At 41.2% G+C, this 16,723-nt stretch overlaps 1 protein-coding gene and 1 long non-coding RNA gene across 4 annotated transcripts in view; one reads left to right on the forward strand and one right to left on the reverse strand.

Annotated features, from left to right (window-relative positions):
- LOC129013947 (uncharacterized) overlaps positions 1-16,723 on the forward strand; it is a 29,910-nt gene that overhangs the window by 11,672 nt on the left and 1,515 nt on the right. The window lies entirely within an intron of this gene.
- Positions 514-16,723, reverse strand: part of MYO5C (myosin VC) — a 105,398-nt gene continuing 89,188 nt past the window's right edge. For all 3 annotated transcript variants that reach the window (XM_054450715.2, XM_063652620.1, XM_063652621.1), the window contains 3 exons: positions 4,807-4,981; positions 3,890-3,970; positions 514-2,621 (listed from right to left, as the gene is read on the reverse strand). In XM_054450715.2, the coding sequence (XP_054306690.1) occupies positions 2,469-2,621; positions 3,890-3,970; positions 4,807-4,981 (409 nt within the window). In that variant the 3' untranslated portion in view covers positions 514-2,468. The remainder of the gene's footprint in view (positions 2,622-3,889; positions 3,971-4,806; positions 4,982-16,723) is intronic.

The raw sequence follows: 16,723 nt of genomic DNA on the forward strand, positions 1-16,723 counted from the left end.
TGCTTCCTTCCTCTACAGCACTTCCGTGCTCCCTGCTGGGCACGCACTGCCATCTGCATCCCTCACTCACCCCTGGAACCTTCTGCCCAGCCCCTCTGTGGAGGGAGACCTGGGCAGGTTTGACCTCTGTGTCTGTGCCCACTCACTGAGCAGCCCTCACATTCACCTGGGCCGCATGTTCTTAACATTTCTCTATTTTGGTCTCCTTGCCACTGTCAGCTTTGTAGAGCTGATCAAGACTGTGGGGTGAGTGCCTCCCTTTCCCCATTTTTCCACACATAAACTCCTCAGCCTCCACAGGTCTCCCTATCCCCAAACATGACCTACTTTTTCCCATGGTTGACTCCCCACCACACACACACAGTCCTCCAACGGGACTTTGCTCCTTCAGTTCTCTCCCACCTCATCAGCAGTAGGATGAAGGCAGGGATGAGGAGGATGTGGCACCTGCCCTCTGGGGCTCACAGGCCTACAGAGGAAATGGGCAGCATTTCTGGCTTCCAGCCCAGGGTAAGTGCTATAAAACAGGCATAAATCCTGAGTTATGGAAGCCGAAAACCAACAGTGATGGCTCCTCATGGTGTTGGGAAGGTCTAGAAAGGGCATGGAAGCCGCAGCTCAGGATCAGAAACCCTGCCAATTCTCTGCCAAGTAGCCCCTCATTCTGACACGGTGTGGAAGTGCCCTGGAGACACAGCCTAAGCCAGCACTTATGACATATTTACTTCTTCTCTAAACATTTTAATATACTTTAAATGAGATATTATGAATCTATAAAGATTCTAGCATCTTTCAGTATGACTGTAAAGAAAGGCATAAAACTTGTGCACTTAAGAGACATGTCATCTCCTCGCAATGAAAGAATCTGACCCAATTCATTTGGTAATTAATTTTATTGATTAAAGTATTACAAAGTTCTACTTTTCATTTTTTCATGTACAATGTCTTAAAATGAACTAAACTTAATCACTTATAATATGAAAAGACATTATTATGTATTAGCAGGGTGATATTGCTTCATAATCATGTATTATTCCTACCTCTAAGACACCAGTCTGTATTATAGAATCATAGCTGTCACCTGTGACTGTCAGAAACAGAAGGTGCAATTGGGATTCTTAGGTTGGTAACAGAACAGCACTGGATCCACAGGCCAGAGACTAGGAGTGCTTATCAAATGAGGTTTTAGGCTCTGAAAGGAAGGAATGAGAAGGTGTGCCAGGACAAGGAATAGCCAGTTCCCATAAAACTTGGGGAACATAGATTTCTCAAAAGGAGGGTCCGACACAATTTTTTAGTTACTTTTTGAGAAAATTTAAAAATAAATACATTGAAATGCTGATTAGAGAGCAAAAGTAATTTAGGTTGCTTTTTCAATCTGAGTATTTTTTTTGAAAAAGTTATTGTATGAAAGGTATTAAAAAATAAAAAAATTATGGTGAATATGTTGGCAGGTAAGATTTGAAGAAAAGTTCTTTCAGAGAAGATAAATGGCATGGCAATTAAGCTTTAATAATATATTAGTTTTAAATAGATATACATATAAAAATACTTCATATGATTCATCTCAGATTGAACACTCTCTTAAAAATTAAAAGGGTCAGCCGGGTGCGGTGGCACACGCCTGTAGTCCTAGCACTTTGGGAGGCTGAGGTGGGCGGATCACGAGGTCAAAAGATCGAGGCCATCCTGGCCAACATGGTGAAACCTGTCTCCACTAAAAATACAAAAATTAGCTGGGCGTGATGGTGGGTGCCTGTAGTCCCAGCTACTCAGGAGGCTGAGGCAGGAGAATTGCTTGAACCCAGGAAGCAGAGGTTGCAATAAGCCGAGATCATGCCACTGCACTCCAGCCTGGCGATAGAGCGAGACTCCGGAGTCTCAAAAAAAAAAAAAAAAAAATTTAGAAGGGTCTAAAATAAACATTTTTAAATGCAGGGCATTTTCAGTAAAAAGAGTTCATGAAAACCTTCCGTCCCCAGCAGGCATGGGGCAAGAGAGCTTTTGGCAGGCCATGGTGGCCAAATGGGATTTTTTCCTGGAAGACTTGGCACTAGAATCCACTTGCAGCTTTGTAAATGTACTCAGGTTTCACATGAACCTTAGAAAACTTGGAAGCCACTGTGTGCCCAGATCTCACTCCCTCCTGGTAGAGCCCTGCCACAAGACAGAACAGATCAAGAGGCACGTGGAAGAAAATATGAGCCCTCCAGGAATTTCAGTGAAAACCAGCTGAGATTTGAGAGCGAGACATGGCTTTTCCAAATACAGCTGGTGTGTGTGAATTCTTACAAAATTACAGCAGCAGCACCGTCACTGTGAGTGACAAATGATGTGGTCCATTTGAGAAAAGTCTATTTTCTTCCTTAAATCACATTCCAATTTCCATTGCCAATTAATAAAACACATCCCTCATATTGAACCTTCACTTAGCTTTTGAAGAAAAAGTGCATTGACTTTTTCTCCTGCTATAACCTATTCAGAAAGCCTAGCTTGAAACTGCTGGGGATCTGAATCATTTCCAGAGCATGTGGAGAGGGGGTAAAAGGAAATGTGACTTGAAAGAGATATTTGGTATCCAACATCAGCTGTGATGAATCCTCCCGGCTATTTAGGAGAGCCTGAAATTAGAATCAGAGGAAAAATGAGTAAGGAAACTAACATGTTCTGCTTTACTGCTACCTGAAAGTCAAGGCAAAACACAGCTATCTCTAGTGGAGAGCTCCTTGCACCATCACATGAAATGACATACATGAGAACTTTTTAATAACAGCACAATTCCAAAGTCTATCCAGGGCTTCCACATCAGCTCTCATGAACAATTAACTTGCCCTGTTTCACTTCAGAAGTTAATTTCCCATGGGATGAGCTGACCATAAATCTGTCTTCTATTCTAATCTATTCTCATGGCATAATTCTAAGGTCAAACATGAGTAGATTGCAAGTATTACATTTTTATTGAACCCATCTTTCTTCTTCATTCATGGGTTTGCAACCTTTTTGGTCTCAGGACCGCTTTATACTAAAACATGACTGAGGCCCCAAAAGCTTTTGTGTATATGGGTATAACTATAGGTATTTGCCATATTAGTAATTAAAATGATTTATTAATTCATTAAAATAAGCTCAATACATGCTAAACGTAAGTTTCCAAAACAAAATTTAGTGAGAAGTGGTATTTTCAATTTTTGCAAATCTCTTTCATGTCTGACTTAATATATTATCATATATAACCATATATTATATATGCCATGTTTTAATATATATGCTATATTATCATATATACGATATATCATATATATCTGCTTCTGCATTCAATTTGTTGTGATATGTTATTTTGGTTGAAGTACACGAAGAAAATCCACAGATAACTATTGAGAAAATCCACAGATACCTATTTAGAAAATCCACAGGTACATATTTAGAAAAAGGAAGAGTTTGCAGACCCTCTTGAAAGTGTCTCAAGGACTCCCAGGGATCCTTGAGCCGAACTTGGAGAACTGCTGCCCTAGAGTTCCTTAGGGGAGAAACTTTAGGGATTATATAAGAAAAAATGGTTATACAAATGATTATAAAAGAAAAATGGTCTCTGTTTCCATTCAGCCTCTGCCCACTTGCACAGTATTCAACGATCAGTAAGAAATAAGATATATTGACAGAATACAGCATGGGAAACATGATTTTGGTGTTTTCATTCCCTTCCCACCTGGACTAAGGTGGATTCTGAAAATTTCACAGGAAAATTTCCTGCTTACCTTTGAGCTGGGTGCCTTTCATTTGTATATGTGGGTAAATGTACTTTAATCCTGGATTTCTATAATGTTAATTAAGTATCAACATCTTATACCATAGTTAGTAAAATTAAAAGGCACATCCTTAAGAATCTCACCTGTACTTTGCGAACAAAGGATGGAGTCACTCTCTTCTCAAAGTCATCTATAGGTGTATATGAATTAAGGATCTTTATGATCTGCAAACAGTACATAACATGGTGTTAGACCATGCAAAATAATAACTCTGTTCATAAAATAATGGTTCTGGTTATTGAGAACCATTGGGAAGCACAGGTGGTTCTTTTAGCCTATAATTTGGTTCAGGAACTGTATGTTACCTATTTCCAAGAAAAGAAAACAAGGGGAGAAAAGTGCCATAGGGAGCAAAGGCAAATCAGATAATCAAAAAACAGTAAGAGGAGCCCCCTTCTAGCCTCCCCACCTCCCACATGCCCACCCCTCCACATACACATTTGTGAGTTTAATGGGCAGGGAATGAATGCATCATAGACATTTGTGTATATGTGTGTGTGTCATTATTATTATTATTATTTTTGAGATAGGGTCTCCCTTTATTGCCCAGGCTGGGCTGCAGTGGCATGATCATGGCTCACTGCAGCCTCGAACCCCCGGACTCATGCGATCCTCCTGCCTCAGCCTCCCAAGTAGCTGGGACCAAAGGTGTGTACCATCACACCCAGCTTTTTTTTTTTTTTTTTTTTTGGTAGAGCGTCTTGTTATGTTGCCCAGACTAGTCTCAAACTCCTGGGCTCAGGCAGTCCTCCCACCTTGGCCTCTCAAAGTGCTGGATTACAGCTGTGAGCCACCTCGCCCAGCCCATTTCTATGTTTTTAAGACCTAGTGTTAGTATTTAATAAATATTAGATAAAACGGTGGGCCATGGGTGATAGGTATGCTCCCGGGAGTACACACAGAATCAGGGTGCCCACAGCTGGCTAAACCAAGAAAGGCAATGCCCACTGCACTGATGTGTCAGGGAAGAGCCAGGGAGACACTAGGCAAGCCCGGTCACCTGCACAGCAGACAGTGAGGTGCAGCGTTCGTAGATCTCCTTGGCATCACTCTCTGTGGTCTTCTTGACCTGAAGCAACCAGGCTGCCTGAGAGAGGGGCTCCAAAGTTTCCTTTGCTAAGCTGTTCTGCAAGTTCTTATCTTTAAGCCATTCTTCTAAGTAGCTGATATTGCACCTGGAGGGAAAGGCAGAAGAACAGAGAATACTTTAGGGAAGGGTGCCAGATAACCCTGTGTGTCCTGAGAGGGTACCAGAGTTCGCTGAGATCCTTAAGACCACAGGTCAGCAGTTACTCATCTGCAAAATGAGGGAGTTGGACCGATAATCAGCTCTCCCAATCCAGAGTTCTAAGACTCATGGTGGTCTAGGCTGAGGGGCCAGAACAGCTACAGACTTTGGGGAAAATCTGAGCAAAGAACAGTGATTGCAATCACTTACAAAATACAATTTTGAAAACTGATTAAAGGAAAGAAACAGTGATATCTGAAGAGAAGACTTCCATAAGTATAAAAAACTGTTTTCTTTTGAATTGGCAGAAATCTTTCAACTAGTGAAGGCTTTCTTTGAGTCGACTGCAGTTTTTATTCTTATTTCTGTCACTAATTGCCACATGGGTTTATGAGTGAAGAGGCATGGGTTTTAGTCCTGCCAATCCACTGTGTGAGCCTGGGAAGTTAATCGACCTCTCTGGGCACAATGAGAGTGTTGAGAACCCTCAAACATTGCTAGTGGGAAAGTAAAATGGTACAGCTCTTGGGGAAGACAGTTTGGTGGTTTCTCAAAATTGAATACAGACTTACCATATGACACAGCAATTCCACTCCTAGATATGTACTCAAGAGAAGTGAAAGCATGTCCAAACAAAACTCTGTACACAAATGTTCACAGCAGCATTATTCATAATAGCCCAAAAGTGAAAACAACCCAAAATATCCATCAACTGATGAATGAATGAACAAACTGTGGCATTATCCATACAATGGGATATTATTCAGCAATAAAAAGGAATGAGGTGCTGATATTTGCTACATGGATGAACCTCCCAAACATTACGTAAGTGAAAGAAGCCATCCACAAAATATAACATTTTATGATTCCATTTATTTTTAAATGTTCAGAATAGGCAAAATCTGTAGAGAAAGAAAACATATTAATGGTTTCCTAGGCTGGGCAGGGTAGGGAGTTGGGGTGGGGGATGAGAGTGGCTGCTAATGAGTATAAGGTTTCGTTTTGGAGGGATGAAAATGTTCTAAAATTACATTATAGTGATAGTTGCACAACTATGTAAATATATCAAAAACAATGGAACTATACACATTATTTACTCATTTATTTATTTTTGAGATGGAGTCTCCCTCTATCACCCAGGCAGGATTACAGTGACCCGATCTCAGCTCACTGCAACTTCCACCTCTCAGGTTCAAGTGATTCTCCTGCCTTAGCCTCCTGAGTAGCTGGGATTACAGGTGCCTGCCACTACGCCCGGCTAATTTTTGTATTTTTAGTAGAGCCAGGGTTTCACCATGTTGGCCAGGCTGGTCTTGAACTCCTGGCCTCAAGCGATCTGCCTGCCTCAGCCTCCCAAAGCGCTGGGATTACAGGTGTGAGTAACTGTGCCTGGCCTGAACTATATACTTTAAACAGGTGAACTGTATGGTATATAAATTACATACCAATGAAACTGCTAAAAAAAATTGAGTGTTGAATAAAGTGATCTCTAAAGTCAGTTCCAGCTCTGGGCCAGGCATGGTGGCTCACGCCTATAATCCCAGCACTTTGGGAGACTGAGGCAGGCTGATCACTTGAGGTCAGGAGTTCGAGACCAGCCTGGCCAACATGGCAAAACCCTGTCTCCACTAAAAATACAAAAAAATTAGCTGGGTATGGTGGCAGACACCTATAATCCCAGCTACTTGGGAGGCTGAGACAGGAGAATCACTTGAACCTGGGAGGCGGAGGTTGCAGTGAGCTGAGATTGCACCACTGTAGTTCAGCCTGGGTGACAGAGTGAGACTTTCACAAAATAAAGTCAGTCAGTCCCAGCTGTGACCTTAAGGATTAGCAATGCCCCATGTAGGTCTTCTCCCTGGCTGTAACATTTGGACAGTGATGCTGAATTAATGTTATTCCATAGGATAGTGAGTGTGAGATAATATATCTTGGGTTGGTTCTCACTATACCCCATTTTTGCATTGCTACTTTTGTCCCACTCGTTTGAGTTCTTATTACTTTTGCTTAGTTTTTGTTGTTGTTGTTGTTTGTTTGTTTGTTTGAGACAGAGTCTCACTCTGTCGCCCAGGCTGGAGAGTAGTGGTGCGATCTCAGCTCACTGCAACCTCCACGTCCTGGGTTCAAGAGATTCTCCTGCTTCAGCCTCCCGAGTAGCTGGGACTACAGGCGCCTGCCACCACGCCCGGCTAATTTTTGTATTTTTAGTAGAGAAGGGGTTTCACCATATTGGCCAGGCTGGTCTTGAACTCCTGACCTTGTGATCTGCCCACCTCAGCCTCCCAAAGTGCTGGGATTACAGGTGTGAGCCACCACGCCTGGCCTACTTTTAGTTTTTTGTTTTTGTTTTTGTTTTGAGACGGAGTCTCGCTCTGTCACCCAGGCTAGAGTGCAGTGGCATGATCTTGGTTCACTGCAAGCTCTGCCTCCCGGGTTGATGCCATTCTCCTGCCTCAGCCTCCCGAGTAGCTGGGACTACAGGAGCCCGCCACCACACCGGGCTAATTTTTTTGTATTTTTAGTAGAGACAGGGTTTCACCGTGTTAGCCAGGATGGTCTTGATCTCCTGACCTCGTGATCCGCCCACCTCGGCCTCCCAAAGTGCTAGGATTACAGGCGTGAGCCACCGCGCGCAGCCCTACTTTTAGTTTTTATTACAGGTTTCTAATGGGGCTCCCATCTCAGCCCTTCTAATTCACCCTATTCAAATACTGCCACAGTCCTTTCTAAAATCTCAATTTTGAGCACATTAATTCTCCCACTCAAAGATGTGTGGTGGGTTTCCAGTTCCTGGTGAGACGGAGTAACCACACTCCATCTTGTCTGTCCCACTGAACACAGCTATAAAGCCTGGATGGAATGCATTGGGCAGCTATTTGAGGACTTGGAAAAGTAAATAGTAGTAGGTGTATTGGGGAAGATGACCAGAATTTGAAGTCCTTCCAAGTCAAAAATGAGATCATCACTTTTCCCCTCTGCTATTCACTGGCCTCTACTTGCCACAGTTTTAAACTCAGAGGTGGGCATCAATGCCAACAAAGACCTGCAGGGGAGCTCTCTGGTTCTAGCTCAAGGAGCTGAAAAGGGGCCTCCTAATGCTCAATGCCCTACCTCTTCCCTTTCCTTTTTCTCTGTTCTCTCATGCTCAAGTTCCAATCCCATGTCGACAGCAGTGGTGGTGAAGGAGGCCAGGAGGAACCCAAAACTCGAAGAGAAGGGAAACTTCCTTTCCAATTGGAGGATCTGTGGTTCAAGGTTCTCTCTTTGCCCTCACCATCTGGCTCCAGATAGGGACATCTGCAGTAAGTACACTGCGGAGCAAGTTAAGGAACGCTCCAGTTTTCTAGCTGAAGCACCAAAAAGGGGGCAGAAAGTAATAGGAATGCCACAGAAAGGGAGGAGCCTGGGAAAGTTGGGAAACGCAATTTGTTAAAGTTCTTTATTAACTCCTGGGTTTATCCCTGAGCCCATGCATGAATCTGACCCTAAACAGCATATACAGAATTTGAGAACTGAACTATGAAACATACCATTACCCAAGTTCCAAGCTGGCCACCGTTTTTCACACATATGAAACGGACCCAAAGCGCACCACAAAACCCTTACACATGGAAATGACATGAGAACCACAAAGCATAGAGGGTGGTCAGAACTTGCAGTCTGGACCCAAGTGCATTGTCCACCTGATGAAAATACTGACGTTCTCCATATGATTTAAAGACTTAGAGTCTTGGCTAGGGATGGTGGCTCACACCTGTAATCCCAGCACTTTGGGAGGCTGAGGCGAGTGGATCACTTGGGATCAGGAGTTCGAGACCAGCTTGGCCAACATGGTGAAAACCCGTCTCTACTAAAAATACAAAAATTAGCCAGGTATGGTAGTGGGCGCTTGTAATCCCAGCTACTCGGGAGGCTGAGGCACGAGAATCGCTTGAACCCAGGCAGAGGTTGCAGTGAGCCAAGATTGTGCTGCTGCACTCAAGCCTGGGTAACTAAAATAATAATAATAATAATAATAAAACATAAAAAAACTAAAAGATGAAGACCTAGAGTCTCATAATACAGTATTTAAAAATATCCAATATACAATTCAAAATTGGCATATGAAGAACCAGAAAGATCTCAACTCACATTAAACAAAACAACTAATAGAAGTCAACACTGAGATGACACAGATATTCAAATTATCTGACCAAGACTTTAAAGAAGTCATCATAAAAATGCTCTAAAAAGTAAAGCCAAACTCTCTTGTAATTAATCAAAAGATATAAAGTCTCAGAAAAGAAACAGAAGATATAAAGAAAAACCAAATGGAAATTTTAGAATTGAAAAATACAATAATAGAAATAAAAGAACTCACTGAATGGGCTTACTAGCAGAATAGAGATGACAGAGGAGAGTCAGTGAACTTGAAAGGATTAACAGAGATTATCCAATCTGAACAGCACAGAAGAAAAGAACTAAGAAAAAGGAGCAGATTTTTATGGACCTGTGGGACAATAATGAAAAGTCTTTAACAGTTGGTTCACTGAAGTTCTGGAAAGAGAAGACAAAGAGTATGATGCAGACAAAATATCTAAAAAAAAAGTGGCTGAAAATGTACCAAATTTGGTGAATGGCCAGATTCAAGAAGCTCAGGAAATTCCAAACAGGCTGAACCCAAAGAAATCCATACCCAGACACATCACAAACTGTGGAAAACTAAAGACAAAGACAAAAAAAATCTTAAAAGCAATCAGAGAAAAATTATGCATTATTTATGGGGAATAATTCAAATGACTATGGATTTCTTATCTGAAACCACAGTAGCTAGAAAAAAAGTAAAACATTTTTAAAGTGGTGAAAGAAAACAACTGTCAATCCAGAATTCTACATCCCACAAACATACCCTTTAGGAATAAAGGTAAAGTGAAGACATTTTCAACTGAAAGAAAACTAAGAATTTATTGCCAATGAAACTGCTCTAAAAGGAATACTAAAATACTTTCTTCAGGCAGAAGGAAAATTATATCAAAATGAGACTTGGAAAAAAATGAGACTTGGAACATTAGGAATGAAGAAACAACAGAAATGGTAAATACCTGGTTGAGTATAATAGACTATTCTTCTCTTATTGAGTTCTTTAAAATATGTTTGATGGTTGAAAACTAAAATTACAATATTGTATGGTACAGTTTTTGATGTATGTAGATCTAATATATAAGACACTGCAACATAAAGTAGGGAGGCTAAAGGGGCCTACATGATGGTAAGATTTCTACATTCCACTTGATGTGGTAAGATATTGATTCTAAATAGACTGTGAAAAGTTAAGTATATATACTGGAATCCCTAGAGCAACAACAACAAAAAAGATCAAAGGGATAATACTAAAAAAAAAATAATAATTTAGAAAGGGATACTAAAAAATTTCAAATAACCCAAAAGAAGCAGATTAAGAAAATGGAGAAATGAAAACCAGAAGCAACAAGCAGAAATAAAATGGTAATCCTAAATATAAATATTATATTACATTAAAATAATCTAAACGTCCCTGTTCAGAAGCATAGATTCCAGCCTGAGCAACATAGTGAGACTCTGTTTCTACAAAAATGGCATATGCCTGTAGTACCAGCTACTTGTGGGGCTGAGGAGGGAGGATTGCTTGAGCACATGGTGAAATGATGGAAAACTGAAGGCAGGATATGAACAGCCCCTTTGAATGGAGCACACCAGGAATGATGGAAAAATTGGTTAGAAAGAGAGTGGAATGCTAGGGTGAGAAATGCATGGTTTATTTTTATTGTTTGTTTGCTTGTTTTGAGATGGAGTCTCACTCTGTGGATGAGTGCAGTGGTGCAACTTCCACCTCCCAGGCTTAAGCGATCCTCCCACCTCAGCCTCTCAAGTAGCTGGACCCACAGGCGAGTGCCACCATATCTGACCACCATACCAGGAGATCAAGGTTGCAGTGAGCCATGATCATGTCACTGGACTCCAGCCTGAGGGACAGAGTGAGACCCTGACTCCAAAAACAAAACAAAGAAGCAGCAGCATAGATTGTCAGGTTGGATTAAAAAAAAAGTAGATACAAACATCTGCTGCCTACAAGAAATTCACTTCAAATATGATATAGGTAGGTTAAAAGTAAAAGGATAGGCAAAGATATATACTAAGGAAACACTAATCAAAAGAAATTTGTAGTGGTTATATTAATTTCAGACAAAGTAGACTTTGGGGCAGGCAGAGAAAATTACCAGAGAGGCCGGGCGCGGTGGCTCATGTCTGTAAATGTCTGTAATCCCAACACTTTGGGAGGCCGAGGCGGGCGGATCATGAGGTCAAGAGATTGAGACCGTCTTGGCTAACGTGATGAAACCCCGTCTCTACCAAAAATACAAAAATTAGCTGGGCGTGGTGGCATGCGCCTGTAGTCCCAGCACTTGGGAGGCTGAGGCAGGAGAATCGCTTGAACCCGGGAGGTGGAGGTTGCAGTGAGCCGAGATGACGCCACTACACTCCAACCTGGGTGACAGAGTCAGACTCTGTCTCAAAAAAAAAAGAAAGAAAGAAAAGAAAAAGAAAAAGAAAATTACCAGAGAGGGATAAAGAAGGACACTACATAATGATAAGAGAATACATTCACCAAGAAGACATAACAATTCTTAATGTGTATGTACCAAACAAGAGAGCTTTAACATACATGAAGCAAAAACTGACAGATTGAGAAAAGAAATAGACAAATTCACAATTACAGTTGGAAACTTCAACACTCCTTATAGTAATTAATAGAACTAGTAGAATATCATCAACAAACTAAGTCTAATTGATGTTTATAGAACCTTCCAGCCAACAGGAGTAGACTACATATTCTTTTCAGCTGCATGTATAATGTTCACAAAAACATATCATATTCTTGGTCATAAAATCAAATCTTCACAAATGTTAAAAGGGTTTAAATAATAAAAAATATGTTCTTTTTTTTTTTTTTGAGATGGAGTCTCGTTCTGTCATCCAGGCTGGAATGCAGTGGCACGATCTTGGCTCATTGCAACCTCCACCTACCGGGTTCAAGCAATTCTCCTGCCTCAGCCCCCCGAGTAGCTGGGATTATAGGCACACACCACCACACCTGGCTAATTTTTTTTTTTTTTTTTTTTTTTTGTATTTTTAGTAGAGACGGGGTTTCACTATGTTGGCCAGACTGGTCTCGAACTCCTGACCTCGTGATCCGCCTGCCTTGGCCTCCCAAAGTGCTGGGATTACAGGCGTAAGCCACCATGCCCGGCCTTAAAGTATGTTCTTTTTTAAAAAACATAAAAATATTTAGAGATTTTTATTTTTAAAGTAAAACTGGGAAAGTCCCAGGCAAGGTGGAACGGTAAGTCCATACAGGTTCCATTTCAGTATCAAAATCTACAGTATATTTCAACCTGTATGCACACCGAGATTTTTTTCTAATTGTGGTAAAAAGCGTATAACATAAAATTTGCCATCTTAACCACTGTTATAGTACAGTAGTGTTAACTATATGTATATTGTTATACAGTAGATCTATACAACTCTTTCATCTCATAAAACCAAAACTCTATACTCATTGAACAGCAACTTCCTTTTCTCACTCCCCAAATCCCCTAACCACCATTCTACTTTCTGTTCCTAAGAGTTTTACTGAAAAAGTATGTTCTATGGCCATAATGGAATTAAACCAAAAATCAAAAACAAAGATAACAAGAGAGTCTCCAAACACTTAGAAGCTAACATACTTCTAAATAATCCATGGGTCAAACAGTAAGCCTCAAGGAAAATTAGAAAATATTTAGGACTGAACAAAAATGGAAAGAAAACATCAAAATTTGTAGGATGGAGCTAAAATAGTGCTAAGAGAAAAATGTATAGCATTAAATGCTTAGAAAAAAATAAAGTTCTCAAAGTCAATAATCAAAGCTTCTAACCTTTAGAAACTAGAAAAAGAGGAGCAAAATAAATCCAAACTAAGCAGAAGCAATGAAATGACAAAGACAATATCAGAAATCAATTAAATTAAAAACAAAAAAATTCTGGGTGCGGTGGCTCATGGCAGTTATCCCAACTACTCAGGAGGCTGAGGTGGGAGAATCACTTGAGGGCAGGAGTTCAAGACCAGCCTGAGCAATATAGAGACACTGCGTCTCTAAAAATTAGCCAGGTGTGGTGGCACATGCCTGTAGTCTCAGCTACTTTGGAGGCTGAGGCTGGAGGATTGTGTGAGCCCAGGAGTTTGAGACCAGCCTGAGAAATATGGTGAGACCATCCCCATCTCAAAAAAAAAAAAAAAAAAAAAAGAAGAAAAGAAAAGAAAAGAAAAATCAATGAAATAAAAAACTGGTTCTTTGAAAAAAATCAATACAATTAATAAGCCTCTAGCAAATCTGACCAATAGAAAAACAGAAGACACAAATTACCAGTATCAGGAATGAAAGACAAATATCACTACCAATCCTGCAGAAATTAAAAGGATGACAAGGAAATATTATAAACAGCTCTATGCACATAAACTCAACAAATTAGATGAAATGGACCAATTCCTTGAAAACCACAAACTACCAAAACTCACCTAAGATCAAATATATAACCTGAAGAGTCCTATAGCTATTAAAGCAATTGAATTCATAATTCAAACCTGTTGAAGAAAAAAATCTGTAGTGGCTGCTTCTGCTGAGGGACTAAAGCATGCATTTCTCAGCTGGGCACGGTGGCTCACGCCTATAATCCCAGCACTTTGGGAGGCCAAGGCAGGCAGATCGCTTGAGCTCAGGAGTTCGAGACCAGCCTGGGCAACATGGCAAAAACCTGTCTAAAGCAAAAATACAAAAAATTAGCCAGGTATAGTGGCACTCGCCTGTGGGTCCAGCTACTCGGGAGGCTGAGGTGGGAGGATCGCTTAAGCCTGGGAGGCAGAAGTCGCACCACTGCACTCCAGCCTGGGAGTGCACCACTGCACTCACCCACAGAGTGAGACTCCATCTCAAAACAAGCAAACAAACAAACAACAAAAATAAACCATGCATTTCTCACCCTAGCATTCCACTCTCTTTCTAACCAATTTTTCCATCATTCCTGGTGTGTTCCATTCAAACGGGCTGTTCATATCCTGCCTTCAGTTTTCCATCATTTCACCATGTGCTCATTTGTGTAATTCTTGGTCTGTTGAAATCCTACTTGTTCTTCAAGGCTTAAATCCTTGCCTTTCATATTCTCCCAGATCTCCTCAGCCTGCATTATTCTAGTTTTTAACAGAACTGTCTCCATGAGACACTGGGCAAAGCAGCCACAATGGAAATTGCTGTAAAAATGTTAGTGCGGTGATTATGAGTTAACGTTCCATGTGAGGCATTATTTTTGTAATTCGTGACTGGGAACAAAAAATAATTAGGTACTAGGAAAAAATCTTTATATCTTCCCAGGAATCACTCAGCTTTATAATACCCAATAAAACTAAGAGCTGATCATGTTTTGCTTTTTGTCCTGGCAACCAGGAAGCCCAGAGCCAGTTTTCAAGCTACTCTGCCCACTATTTACATTTTTATTTTCTTTGGTTCTAGTTTTCTACTTGTGTTCATATTTCATTATTTTATTGCTTATGTTTTCACTGTAAAGCCACTTCAAATTCTTTGTAAGTCTTGCTATGGCAGACACTTAACGAATATCCAAATGACTAAATGAAAGCCTCTAAAATGCACATGCTCCTCAGAGCAAAACACTATCAAAGCATTACTTCTCTGATGGCCACTTCCACCTGGTGGAAGGGAAAACGTACTGGGTACCTGGGGGGCAGGGGTTTGCCTGTCATCAAAGAAGTTGTTCTAAGACCTAGAGTCATGTGTCTCCCTCATGATCCTTTTCATTCATGTCTCTACTCAGTCTTGGGGGATCCACTGATGGAGTGAGAATTGAGTTGAGCAAAGGCTCTGATGTGGCTGAACTTTAGGGCTGAAACCTACTACGGAGGACTACAGGATCTGCTTGGAGCTTGTGAAATAAACATAACTCATTTCTCAATGAAGACATAAAGATCTGCACAGACTAGTCCTTCTGAATACCCCTTCCTATCTGAAAACCACGCCCTGCTGTCATTGGAATTTGTGGGAATGGTCTATGGGGATTGACTCCAACTCCAAAGTTTCACTAATGCTAAAAAGGTATAAGGGATGCCTCTCACATTTATTTTTTGACTTAAGATACTTAATTTTTTTAAAAAATTTTTGTGGGTACATAGTAGGTATATATATTTATGGCGTACATGAAATTTTTTTTTGTTTTTTTTTTTGAGACGGAGTTTTGCTTTGTTCTCCAGGCTGGAGTGCAGAGGCGCGATCTCGGCTCACTGCAACGTCTGCCTCCCCAGTTCAAGTGATTCTCTTGCCTCAGCCTCACGAATAGCTGACATTACAGGTGTGCACCACCAGGCCTGGCTAATTTTTTTGTATTTTTAGCAGAGACGGAGGTTTCACCATGTTGCTCAGGCTGGTCTCGAACTCCTGACCCCAAATGATCCCCCCACCTCGGCCTCCCAAAGTCCTGGGATTACAGGCGTGAGCCACTGTGCCCTGCCCATGAAATGTTTTGATACAGGCATGCAATGTGAAATAAGCACATCATGGAGAATAGGGTATCCATTTCCTCAAGCATTTATTGAGTTACAAACAATCCACTACACTCCAAGTTATTTTATCTTTTTTATTATTTTTGAGGCGGAGTCTTGCTCTGTCACCCAGGTTGGAGTGCAATGGTGTGATCTTGGCTCACTGCAACCTCTGCCTCCAGGGTTCAAGCGATTCTCCTGCCTCAGCCTCCCGAGTAGCTGGAATTACAGGCATGTGCCACCACCCCCAGCTAATTTTTGTTATTTTTAGTAGAGATGGGGTTTTGCCATGTTGGCCAGGCCGGTCTCAAACTCCTGACCTCATGTGATCCACCCACCTCGGCCTCCCAAAGTGCTGGGATTACCAGCGTGAGCCACCCCGCCTGGCCTCTAAGTTATTTAAAAATATACAATTAACTTATTATTGACTACAGTCACCCTGTTGTGCTATCAAATAGTAGGTCTTATTCATTATTTCTATCTTTTTTTGTACCTATTAACCATTTCCACCTCTCCTCAGCCCCCCACTACTCTTCCCAGCCTCTGGTACCCACCTATGAATTCAATTGTTTTAATTTCTAGCTCCCACAAATAAGTGAGAACCTCTGATGTTTGTCTTTCTGTGCCTGGCTTATTTCACTTAGCATAATGATAGATACTTTCTTTGTCACCTTCCCTTACATCATTACCATCATCACTACCCCAGGTTCTCAGATACAGGTATCAAATTTCTGCACACACTATAAGAAACTTAAATATCTATCCTATATTATGTGTTTTCCAATCACTTGATCAGTGTTAATTCAAATAGTAGCTCAGGGTCCATGGTCTCTCAATTAAGAGATAGTAGACACACCTCAAAACTAGATTCCCAAGTCTTCAGGATGAACTCCAAATGCCTTAGCCTGGCATTCCAGACCCTCCCAGTGTGGATCCAACCTACCTCTTTACCTTGGTCCTGCTGCTCCCGACACCAGCCTCTGCTTACTCCACATGCAGCCTGAGCAGGGGTCCTCACTCACTCCCTGCAATGCCTCTGACCGTTTCTCCTGCTTGGAACGTTCTTCTGTTTCCTTTACCACTCAA

The sequence above is a fragment of the Pongo pygmaeus genome, chromosome 16 (genome assembly GCF_028885625.2).
Source record: "Pongo pygmaeus isolate AG05252 chromosome 16, NHGRI_mPonPyg2-v2.0_pri, whole genome shotgun sequence".
Lineage (NCBI taxonomy): Eukaryota > Metazoa > Chordata > Mammalia > Primates > Hominidae > Pongo > Pongo pygmaeus.